Source organism: Ursus americanus, chromosome 10 (assembly GCF_024610735.1).
Source record: "Ursus americanus isolate L20-20 chromosome 10, mUrsAme1.1.p, whole genome shotgun sequence".
Lineage (NCBI taxonomy): Eukaryota > Metazoa > Chordata > Mammalia > Carnivora > Ursidae > Ursus > Ursus americanus.
The window spans coordinates 73,292,571-73,305,584 of NC_142136.1; the positions used below are offsets into that span (position 1 = coordinate 73,292,571).

The window sequence follows — 13,014 nt, forward strand, 5'->3', positions numbered from 1 at the left end:
AAGAAAGTGGGATTAGGGCCTGGGAGTTGAAGGGGACTTTCACATTCTACCCAATATTCTTCTATATAACTACGTATGTTTTTGTAATCTTGACAGGACAAGAGCAAGTGACAAAGAACTTACTATCTTGTGTTCATGCTGTAATTTTTTAAAGCAGCAATATATTAAACCTGGTAAAAAGAAAACACTAAAAACTGACCAAAGAGAATAAAAGAGCAATAAAATGAAAATTACATATTAAGAACAACTATTGACACCTATAAAGATTCAAAGCAACTGACACAATAAATTTTATTGTTTACATAATGATAGGCTCTGGACAGAGTGAAGACAACGGCGACAATGACAACACATTTAAACTCCTATCACAAATTGATCTGTTACAAATTTCCAGTGGTTCAACATATTAAACTGTAAAATATATAAAGAAAAAAATAAGGAATATAAATATTCAGATTTTTGCAGCACAATGCAACATCCTTTTAAAAAAAGTTTGCTGTTACTGGGTATTTAATTCTGACAGTAATTCAAAACACAAAATCCCACATTTTCCTACTCTTCCCCAAAATCTGGATCTGGGGACTGCAGTATTAGAGAAGTATGCAAAAATAAAAACAACTTCAGTGCTCAGAAACAAAGCATTTTCCTTATTTTAATGCATCAAGGCGCAAAAGTTTCAATTCCAAAAAGCCAATCATTGCTATATGCGGATAAATAAAACATTTAACAACACTTTAATAATCAAACCCAACTAACATTATACTAAAAATATATATGTGTGTGTGTGTGTATATATATATATATGCAATACCTATTTTAGAAAAAAAGGTGCCTTGGTGAAAATGATTCTGAAAATATTCACTTGATGCACATTATGTACAAAACCTTCTATATAAAAAATTAAACTATTTTCAATGAAATTCCATGTTCACATCCCATTTGAAAACTGTACTTGAAAGATAAGTAGTTCTACCTAATGGTTTCTGTCTGAAATCATGGCTAAGGCAGTTCTCTTTCCAAGGGCCCTCTTTTTCACCCACTCTATGTCACTAATACTAATATAGACAAATATTACACAGATGCAGTCTGACATGCCTATGTGTTACTACCTGGAGTTCTGTTCACTGTTAAAATGGGACAGTTTTTAGTTGCTACAAAGAATACTTTTTTTCTTAAAATATATTGTTTCTCTATTCCAAATTAAGCACTTACTTAAGACATTAAGAGGCTGATAAAACCACTCCATTTGGTGTCAATATCAATAGCCCTATAAGAAAGAACTCTGTATTGGAATAGCTAGAAAAGTTTCCACTAAAGTAATAGTGCATCCTTCACCTGCATAGAATCAATTTGGCTTAATAGCTCTTTGCCCCTAGACACTAGTCTAGAGTTCAAATATGCTCTTGAAGGTTCATCTCAGATATGAAAAAAACAACTCGTATAGGCAATATGAGGGTATATGGGATAATAAAAGTTGTTACAATCTGTTCAATGATTCTTACAGCACCCCTCATTCAGAGTAGCTGCTAAAGGTTAAGGTGGAAACAAAAATGAAAAAGACTGGGGGCAATGAAGCGGAGCTGGTCAAATATTTACACCAGTAATCATTTCACTAAGTCTTTAAGCAAATAACTGCAATGACCGGGTACCTTTAGCTCATCATTCTACAAGCACTGAGGATTTGAAGCTTAAAAGGTGAAAAATAGAATACCCTTAGAAAAGGGGAACAAGTCTGAGGCAAAAGTTGTAGGTCTGTAAATATATATTTTATATGAACACACAACTGTGTGTATTATTCTGTATATATTTACATATATATTCACAAGATGCCCTGCAGTGTAGTTCAAAAGGCCTTTATCAAGGAACAAACTTGATTCTAGTATAGGACTTAGAGTTCATACCATCTGTATAAGAAACAAATGTGCATATATTCACATCATGTAAACCTTATCGACAAAAACACTGCTATGACACTAGGTTAAATAGGTTTTACTAATCAGTGATGTAATCAGAACATTTCTTACACTGACAATCAAAATAATGAAAAATACACAACTGGGTTTCAAATTCACAAGAAAAAAGATGTTTCGCATGGCAAACAAGAACAAAGTTCAGATTCCAGAGTAGGGAAAAATATCAAAACTTTATAAATCTCCTGGGATGCAATTTAATTACTGCATCGATTTTAGAAAAATAGACTCAGAATGAACGATGCTGCTATGAATTCTCTCAACCACATCAACCCATATGTTTATCTTTTTCCTCTTTTGTTTCCAGCTGGAGGTTTCTTCAACTGAAGGAGTTGTCCTCCTGTTCCAAAACCTGCAGAGGCAGGATTGGACACCCCAAATGTCAAACCAGCTGATGCCGTGATGCCAGGATTGCTGAAGTTAAACCCAGATGTACTTGAGCTGCCAAAGCCTTATGTTTAGGGAAGAAAATATTCATATCAGAAGTTAAATCACAAAAACAAATATAAAAAATGGGGATGAGAGGTAAATTTCTAGCTAAAAGAATACATAATTTGTAAAAATAGCAAGTATCTTAGAACCCTTAATTTGTAACATGGAATTTTACAGGAAAATAATTTAGCTAACAACTAAGAGGCACCTTTAAAGACAGAAGTTTAGTGATCCAGGACAAAAGAGAAACCTTAGCACAAATAACTGAACTCTACAGAAAACTTCAAGTTGATACTTTCCTGTTAATTAAATAAGCCATGGTGCTTTCCTCCTCAGCCCCTCTAGAAACTATTACCAACATGTAGAAGAGAAACTTCACAACCTTTGGACGCTCCTGTAATCCTAAATCCTCCAAGAAGGCCTTAACCCACGATTTTCAGGGCCATGAACACACCAAAGAGTAGTATCAATTGTTCTGATTTTATAAGAACCCTTGCAACACTAAGATCAAGAACTAGCACAGCCTACTTAACTAAGAGTACCATATTTAAATTATAATCCTCAAACCACTGAATTCTGTTATTTTACTCTTTTGGAACTGCTGATTTTAAATACCACTTAATATTAAACGGAATTTCCTTAAAACTCCCTCAATTTAAACATAATTTAATAAGTATTATGTCATTATTTTAGACATGTTATTTATCCCTACACACTGCACGTTAAAGCAAGCCATTATTTACAAACATAGAGAAAATGGAGAAGAAATCTTGAATTTTCTACTCGAAGAATCAAAAGAATATATACCTATTTCAAATGAACAAAGAACCCAATTACCATCATCTCTAAGCCTGATGTTCTTAAAACCAAAGGGACTGATAACTAAAGAACATCTCTTTGGGAGAAAAATTATCCTCCTAAGTAAATAATGATAAAAGCTGGATTAAAACCTTTATTATGATGGGTTCTTTTTATAATAATGAAGAGACTTGTTTAACCATGAAACTAGCCTTTGGGTTTAAAAGACTCTCTCTCTACTTAGTTAAAACAGGACATAATTACTTTTTATATCAAACTAATAAGTCTTGTTGGAAATATTTTACAAACCTGACTTTTAGTTTGTAAGAGAGAGAAAACTATATAATTTGTTAGGCTTGCATGCTTCATTCAGGGAGTAGAAAACAAATCAGGGATCATTTTTGGATACTGGAAATAACAATACTTATACTTTTAAATTAAATAATTTGCATCTTTAAATTTGCCTGAAATTCAGGCCAAAAATACACAAACCTGCACTAAGACTTCCTGAGGGTTTATTTGTTGTTCCAAATCCAAATGTGGAGGCCCCTGTGGTGCTGCATCCAAAACCAGAGCTAGTTCCAAATCCTAGTGGAAGGGTAATAGAGAAATATACAATGGTATGTAAAACACAGGTTAAAGGATACTGATAAATAAAACCGAAAATCATCAAAGGTCTAATAAATACAGTGCGATTTACTCTTTCGATTAAGACTTTTGGAAGAATCAGGTTAATTCTGAAATAAATATTTTGTATGTATTTAGACTAAATTTATGACCCTTTAGTAATTTTAAAGAACAAAGCCATAAAGAACAAGATCATATTAGTATTTTCTCTCCCAAATGGACTAGAAATGTTAGTGACCATTCAAATATGATGTCAAACAGATATAAACATACCTACTTAGGGATATTTCTTTAAAAAAAAAAGACTGACTAAATTCATAAATAAGCATGACATGCACAACAATTTAAACACCAAGTACCATAAGGTAACTTTACTCTGCTTTTTAAAAAAACGTTTTCACTTACAAACCTTTACCATTGAAAAACTGCATAATTACCACATAGTCAATCACGTTAAATCTACTCAGTACAGTAGGCTCCTGTCACATACCAGCCGATGTTAGCAACTGAGAAATTCAGAGTGGGAGCATCATGGTTTTTCTCTTAATGCTACTATTCACAATTTAAATATAGAAATATTCTTCATTATATAAAGTTGAAGAGGTGATTCTGCTAAGTAAAGACTTTGTTTCCATTCTCTTAAAAGTCAAGTGCTCTAAAAATAAAATTCAAATTCTTCTTGGGCTACTCTGCAACAACTTACCTAAAATACTGTTTGACAGTATTATGGCCTATAACACTAAGAAATATGATAGCAAATTGGATTATAGATCATAGGAAATATGCTGTCTGCCAGAATTCTATTAATTACAATTGAGTCTACTATATTAAGTAACCTTGAATGCTCATTGGCTTCCCTCTTATGATGATGTATTTTAGTGGAAATAAGGGAATCTTATTCATTATATGACAATACGCTTGTCACAATACACTCCACTCTCAAGTGCCCACACCAGAGAATTGTGAATACGTTTGTGTTTGGCATGACGACCTGCAGAAGACTTACCTTACTAGTTAGAATTAACTTATAAAACTATTAATTACTATATATACAAGTAGGCATAAAGGCAAATATGCCAAAAGTGCTCAGGAAAAGACAGAAGCCGAGCTGTTCAATTATAATAAAATTATTTCCCCATTTAAAGTGTTCATTTACAGAAAAAGAAGATAACGATTAGTAGGATGTATGTCCAGAAGCAGTTCGGACTCCAAACCGATGCGATGTTAAGACTACTGATTTTTTAAAGTTAATTAAATTTATTAAAACTAAGTAATTTTCAAGTTCACATTTTAGCATATTGCTTTGAAAATATGAACATCCCTACCAATTAATTTTACTACATTTATATTTACTATTCACCAAAGATGAAATGATTTTTTAAGTTCTAAATCTAATTCTAGAAAGCACTAATTATGTTTGGAGAACTGTTTTTGTCAGATGGAACCTTCACTTCCAAAATAGCAGACCCTCTTAAAAATTTTTACACGCTACTATCAATTCAAATGTATAATAGCCCAATGCAATATTAGAAAAGTGAAAGTGTACCTCCAAGGTTTGAAGAACCTAAGCCACTTGATTGCAAGCCAGTGCCAATACCTGAGCCGAATGGCGTTCCAAAACTAACTCCCAGAGATGGCTGTGGCCCTGGTATAACAAAAAACAAAACAAAACAAAAACAAAACAAAACAAAACAAAAAATGGGGGGGGAAAAAAAACAAATTTGCCTTACTCTTTCAAGATTAAAGTTTCCTTATGAAATTATTTTTTAAATAAACAGTGATTAATTTTGACAAATTCTATTTGCTAAAACTCAATTTTCAGGATGTCTCCCCAGCCTGATTTATCTATGCTGATTTACCTATCCAAAAAAAAAAATTGTTTTTAAGTGACTTGTTCGTGCCATACAATTAAGAGGCTTACCACACTGAAAGATGAATGTTAATTTAACCTACTAAATAATTTGAAATCTTTAATGTATTGTAAATTATAATTCTTTTAGTTTTACTTCTAGAATGGTTTTAGATCTCCCCACTTGTTTTCTAATAAAATTATTTGGTGTAATCAGTAAAGGTTTTTATTTTTTTTCTTTTTAAAACAAGCTCCTTATCGTTAGAGTCAAGTCTCAACTGATCAAAGAGACTGACACTAACGTGGCAAAACTATCATGTTACTTCATAAGAGTAAGTACCCAAAAACTAGGCATCACTTTATATGAAATATAAATGATATATACAATAAATAGATAAAAAACAAGACAATGTTTTATTTTATTAAATTTATTGTTCATTTTAAAGCAAATCAATTACACAGTAACATGACAATTCCAACTTGTTCACAAAAAGTGATAACTGAGTTCTATTATTAAGCTCTGCTACATTACACCACTTATCACCTGATTAAATAAGATAGATAATGAACATTTACAAAGGCACCGCTGTGTACCTTGACAGATTCAATACATTCAAGATTTCAATTCAGAAGTTTCTTTCCAACATTTTGGAAAATGTACTCAGATGCAGAACAATTAGTCATCCTTTTCCCGTTTGTTACTTTAAAGATTTTGGCTGAGTTTGTTTGGCAAGAATAGCATCAAACTTACTAGCCTCTCTTTTTAACTACTTTTTTTCTTTAACTAAGCAGAATACAAAAATCTAAAAATCTCTCATTTGATAAATAATTTATGAAAATTATTCAATAAATTTCATAGTACAATCTTCAGTCTTGTCTTTTTCAAGCACAGTGATCAGTGCATCTCAAAGTTGAGGGAACTGCCAAAGTAATATACAGATTGAAATTTAAACTTTTCAAAAAAATCAAAGCCTTCAAGTTGTTCAATGAAGAATGAGGTTTGTATATTCAAAAGGTAGTGTAAAATTATAAAACATTAAAAAAAAGAAAAAGAAAACTCAGGAAACTACATTTTGCTACACTGGGACAGAAACTGGACTTTTCAAATAGCTTCTACCCAGAAAATAAAGAATAAGAACTAATAGCAGCTGGAGTTCTTATACTATTATTAAAAAATAAATTAAAAAAGGATTTAAATTTTTACATCCAGTTTGAGATCAATTTGAGAATAAAATACCTGCCTAGCAGCTCTTTTGTAAAATGTTACTATAGGAAAAAGAAACTAAGCGTATTACTCTCTTATTTCTAACAAAAATAATACGTAGAAAACACACGTCCAGTTTCTTGAACACTGAGAGACTTAAGTATCACATGTTGATAGGAGGCACTGCTGGTGGAAGACCCTAAAGAATAATGCACACCACAGCCCTCAACCCTACAAGTCATAAGAGTTACTCAAATAACATGCTTTTTGTTGTGTGTGGGTCTGTTTTTAAGAGTAACCCTAATCATCGATATTCAGGATCTAGGTAATCAAGAACTCTGACAATGACAAGACTTTCCATTGCACAACAGGTACATGATACTTTGAGTTTTGTACCTTCACACAAATTCTGAAGGCAACATCATTTATAAAACTAGTAGGCAAATGTATAACATTTTTTTAATATTAAAAACTCATGATAAATATCTCCCATGCCAAAGTATTAGCATATATTACACTCTGGCCACCATATAAATTAGTTTCACTATTAGAAAGCAGAATCTAAATCCTTCAGGCAAAAGTCACGTAAACAATTCAAGAAATCTGTTTCAAAATCTGAATAGTCATTCAATGAGAGGCTTAGTTCCATAAATAAAACCAAGTTAGTAGTAATATATCCCAATAATTGCCCAAAGTGAAATCTTCATGTAGAGTAACATTTTACAAAAGTTACCGTATAATATATTCACACACAACAAAATCAAGTTTAGCACTGTAATTCATATTTTCCAGAATAAATTCTACTTTCTTAAAAGTAAAACTGCATTCACAGGAAAAGGACTAAAGTGCTAAAATTTTTTAATAATTTTCAATAATTACTCAAAATACCTAATGTAATTAGTATGATTATTCCTAAGTCATATTTTAAAAATAATTTTTTCTTAGAAACAAAAAATGCCTTTTCCCCAATTCGAAAACTTTTAGTTACTGATTTAATGGGGAATGTTCCTTTGGTTGTTAAATACAACAAAACCACAAAACTACAAGAAACTAAAATGAAATACTTAAAATTTCCTATTTAACACTACATCTTAAATGTCCAAACCTACACTAAAAGCTAGAAATTAGGAATTCCTAACAAAATGTCTCAGCTCTCCTTAAAAATAGCAGCTAAGTCACATGAGAATAGTCTTATTATGTAAACATCAAGAACTTTTAAAAGTGTCAAAACACAACAGCAAAACTTAATCCCAATACGTTAGCTTAAAACAATCTATCCTAAGTTAAAATTATACTGATAATCCTAATGTAAATGTCTTAAGCTTTTTAAGAGGCTTCAAAAGCACTGATGGACAAGTGTACTCAAGATCTACTAATATGTCATTTATCCATGTATTGATGCTTATTTCATACATAATTAGCCTGCTGGTTTTTCATCAATTCTCTTCAGCCTTCAGAAGCAATAACCATAAATCATGCAGGCCTAATCTCTATTATATTTTTTTCATTAAAAAACACCAAAGAAAAGTTAAGAAGTCACTTAAATTCATACCTTCACCTCCAAGAAAGACCACACAGAAACCACCTTCAGAAGGTAGCAGCCTAAGAAGCGATCTGCACTTTTTACATTAATGAAGTCAAGAACCCATATGCAACCAAAAGCAAAACCCCTGACAACTCAAATCTTGCACAGATCAACAGTGATGTATAAAAATAGCACACCAGCTTTACCTAACTGAATCTACATGGTCTTTTAAAATTTGTTATTGGCACTTAAAAAAAAAGAAAAGATGGCCTCAAAATCATGAGACATAAAGAATAAGTCACTGAGTACAAAGCACAACGGAAGAATTTCTCAACAGGCTATAACTCATGAAATCAGTACGTATCTAAGAGACCTGCTCATCCATCTCCCTGTAGTGGTGACATGACTAGAATAACTAACATTCTGACTACAAGATGCATAAAGGAATGCACTATCAAGCTAGGGAGGCCTTCAAAGAAACAAAAGGAAAAAGAAGACATAATGCAGAATTGTTACTACTATTGTTTAGCTTCTCAGTTCTAAAAAATATACACAACTCAAAATAAAAACAATGTAAGACTGTTAAGGTTGATAAATTACAATTCCTGCCAGCTGATGAGGAAGCCCTTAAGTGGGTTTCAAAACTGCAGGGAACACAGAAAGCACAGTCAAGTTTCCCTGAAGCCTGGCAAAAGTCACAGATAAAATTAGATGAGCAAAGGCTCCTCAAGTTGATTACTCTAAATCAAGCTAACACTCTCCACAACAGATAGCAAACACCATACTCAACTCATATAGTTTACCTTTGTATCCTTGGAGCCTAGCACATAGTAGGCACTCATATTTATAGAATGAACATATATCTTATGTCCATGAGCCCAAAATGCATGACCTCTCAAGACTGACTACATAAGAGAATTAAAAACAACAACAACAACCCTGACAAGTGGTTTTGCTTCAAATTTAGTTGTATACCACAGAATATAATTCATTTATACCATGACATTTTAAGTTACTGACCTTTCTCAAGTTGTATTTATTAAAATGGAAATCCCTTATGTTTTAAAAACATTTAACCAAAACCCATGCTTATCTCATCTTTTGTAGGATTGATATTGGCTCTGAAAAGTAAATTGATACTATGTTGGTTTGATTAGCTGGTTAAATAATCAGGAGAACTGATAATCATTAATTATGGGACTGATTCCTATATTGACTTGATAGGAATCAGCCACATAATGACTTTTTTCCCCCTCCGTGACTTGAGAATGGAATCCTACACTCCAGCCAGCTAGAGAACTACTACAGAGTGCCACTGTGAGCCACTATTCACATGGGTCCAGCCATGGAATGTGGACGATTTGGCATAAACCAATCATCAGCCATTCACTGATGGTAAGTCAATTCTGTCATCTCCAAATGTGAAGAATAATTTTTAAACTGCCAGTACTGAAAACCAGAAAATGCTTTCCTAGTAGAGGCAGCCTAAATGCAATCTAGATATGCCTGTTTTTTACTCTTTTTGTACTATAATTTACTACTGGACTATATGGAACTCTTAGAAAGACACATGCTATAGGATAATAAGCATTACTCAAAAATTTATGAATGAGTAAAGTAAAAAATCAATATCCATTAAGACTATATGTTCTATGTCATACTTCAAGCCTGACAAAAAAGAGACTGCAGGAGTAAAAACAATAATCTCCAAAAGACACAGGACCAAACTCCACACTGCAGAACGAGACCACAAAAATGTTTCTATCTTTAGAAGTGGAATTAAACCAAGGACTAAAATTATCTGCTTCCCAGTATCTCATCAATTATTTTCATCATTTGCCCAGCTTCCCAGTTCATACTTCTTAATGTGCAATCCAGAACATCTCAAAACATCTTTTTCCTGCTCTTGCTACTGTTCTGTTCATTCTGAAAAGGTACAAATAATTCTAGCATGTACTTTCTTCCAAATTTGGTTAAGAGGACCTGTACTCTGTTTTCAGTCATTATGCATAAAAACAACCAACTGATCTTCAACATACCTTCAGTTATAATAATGTACTTCATCCTAAATGTGGGTAACTCTGTAATCACTATGTATGAGGAAACGAGAATGCACCATCTATCAGTATCATATATGAAAAATGCTATGTATGGCTGGATTATCTCTGACTTTAAAACAATAAATGATACAATCACAATTTTAGAATCTATATTCTTAAATGTAATTCGGTAGTGAAACACCATGTTCTAAAGGGCATTTATACCAATACAGCAAATAACATTAAGTAATTCACAATATTCAATATCTAACTGATGAATAATTATTGCTAAGACTACCCTGCATTTTTCATCAGGTATGTTTATAATTGTGTCCATCACAATTTTTAGATTGTACTGGAATAGCTACTCATAGAAATTTCTTCAGTGCTAACACAAAAGGAAGACTTATAAAAATGCACATCAATGTTCTGCATTTGAACAGTAAGAAGCTATAACTTGAATGCATTCAGACCTGTAGCAGGCTGTTGCTGCTGTGTAAGTGTTGCAGCCATGGCAACGGCTGCTGCATTTGGCATGTTGCTGAAAGGGGTGGGTCCAGTAGTAACTCTGGGTGCATTCTGCCACTTCTTGGCTTCTGCTCGCCTGGCTTCAAACACATCTACAGCATCTCCCAAGAACATTTTCCTGTAGCCAAGGTACTGTTCTTTTAGCACCTAAACGAAAGAAAAAAAGAGATGGTTAATAAGTTCTCTGTTGACTTTGGGAATATATGAATAATCTAACTAGGAAATAAGTAAGCAGACAAATGAAAGACACTTGCCAATATTATACATTCACCCTAAAGTGCAAATCAAAGTGCTAGTGAGGCATGGTGTGGGAAGTGATGCATGCAAGCTCTATTACTCTCTTGAGTATTTTCTTCCCTATTTTTGTCACATCTTTACAATAAACTGCCTAAAATATTCTGGCTCCCTGACGCCCTCTTTAAAATGAGTTAGCAAAACTTTTAGACAAGCAAAGTAGTATCTAAAATTCCATTTTCAATATTCCGGTTTTTCGCCTTTCCCCCTCCAACATCCAACGTTCGGATTCAGAAGGCTAAAAACATGTACTACATATTTATCTTTAAAGAAGGTTTATAGCCTTCTTTAAGAGACCTGGGTGACAAAAGTTAAAGTAAGAGGTTACGTTAGCAGAGAAAGCTTGGAGGGTATAAAGAGAGCTTTTACTTTATCAATATAATTTGACTATTTTACAATGAGAAAGACTCATGTTGCTCTTGTGTCACCAAACTGGGCGGGGGTAGGGAGGGAAAGTGAGCTTATAATTTCAGAGTAAGAAAGAAAAATTACCAAGTTCATAAAGTGGACTAGTTCACACAGTGCAACATCTTCTTTGATTAAGACCATTAATAGGAGCGATTCTACTTCATATCAGAATCACTAAACACTTTCATTAAAGGTTTAATCTAATTTAGATCAGTTTTAAACAACTTTTTGCAGAGATGTAGAATTTTCAGATTTCCTACCATTCTCAGCAGAAATTATTATGAGTCTTTTTGGTCTTAACAGGTAGAGCATTTAGAAATCTTACTGTTAATTACAGTATTTAAAAGTTATCATCCCCTTTTTGTGTGGACATAAGTATTTGATGTTCCAGTCCCAAACTTTCCTACCTCTATAATGTATTGAAGCAGACCTGCCAAGAACTGAAAACTGCAGGAAATCCAGTCAGAAGTAGGGTATGTCATATCAGAAGAATGAATTTTATTAAAATTGATCTCCCCCTAATCCATCCTCCCTTTTCTCCGTGCAATCATATGCACATACCCATGCAATGTCTGGCATCGACAGCCCATAAATTTTAATTCTACTTCAGGTACTAGAAAATAATGACCTACCTTAGAAACTTGAAAGACAACTGGTTTAACGGGGGGGGGGGGGGGGGGGGGGAAGCTGACCTCAGCCATGATTTATGTAATTACTGATACAATGTTCAATTTTGTTGACTTCCTGGCTCAGGTAGTTTAAGCCTGTTTCAGCAGATTATCTCATGAAAAACAATACACCAGGAACAAAAATAAAAAAACACCTCTTGTGAGATTTCTATAAGTCAGTCAGTCTAGAATTTAGTTTGCTCACTAAATGCAGCTGAAAAGAAATGGCAACACAGCACATCCCCTCACAGAGCGTCCTCTGGTTCTTAGGAATGTGCATTACCAAAAAAAAAAAAAAAAAAAAAGTAGGTCAAATTGTCACGTCAAGTTTATCCAACATGATTAGAGGTGATTTTGTGTGAATCTGTCTCACTGTTTTATGGTCATTACTGAAAAGGGTAGTTTTCAAACCAGAGAGGAGAAGCTGCCACTGAAAAAGCATGTATACTTACAAATGACCTGTCTGGAATTTGTTTTAAAATATTCCAAGGGGAAAAAGCATCTCTGTGTGGAAAATTGATAAAGCAAGACCAGCAGGATCTTGATAATGGTTGAAGCTGAGTGGTGAGTAGCTGGGCATTCAGTACAATAATGCCCTACTTTTTGTGTGTATATTTGAAAACTTTCACAGTAAAAATTAAGAAAAAAAAATCTGTACAACACAGACTTCAA

The 13,014-nt window shown here is 33.2% G+C and overlaps 1 protein-coding gene across 1 annotated transcript in view; it reads right to left on the reverse strand.

Annotated features, from left to right (window-relative positions):
* Positions 1-262: 262 nt before the first annotated feature.
* Positions 263-13,014, reverse strand: part of NUP58 (nucleoporin 58) — a 39,356-nt gene continuing 26,604 nt past the window's right edge. The window contains exons 12-15 of the mRNA XM_045797083.2: positions 10,918-11,119; positions 5,374-5,472; positions 3,693-3,788; positions 263-2,421 (exon numbers count right to left, since the gene is read on the reverse strand). Coding sequence (XP_045653039.1) covers positions 2,252-2,421; positions 3,693-3,788; positions 5,374-5,472; positions 10,918-11,119 — 567 coding nt within the window. The 3' untranslated portion in view covers positions 263-2,251. The remainder of the gene's footprint in view (positions 2,422-3,692; positions 3,789-5,373; positions 5,473-10,917; positions 11,120-13,014) is intronic.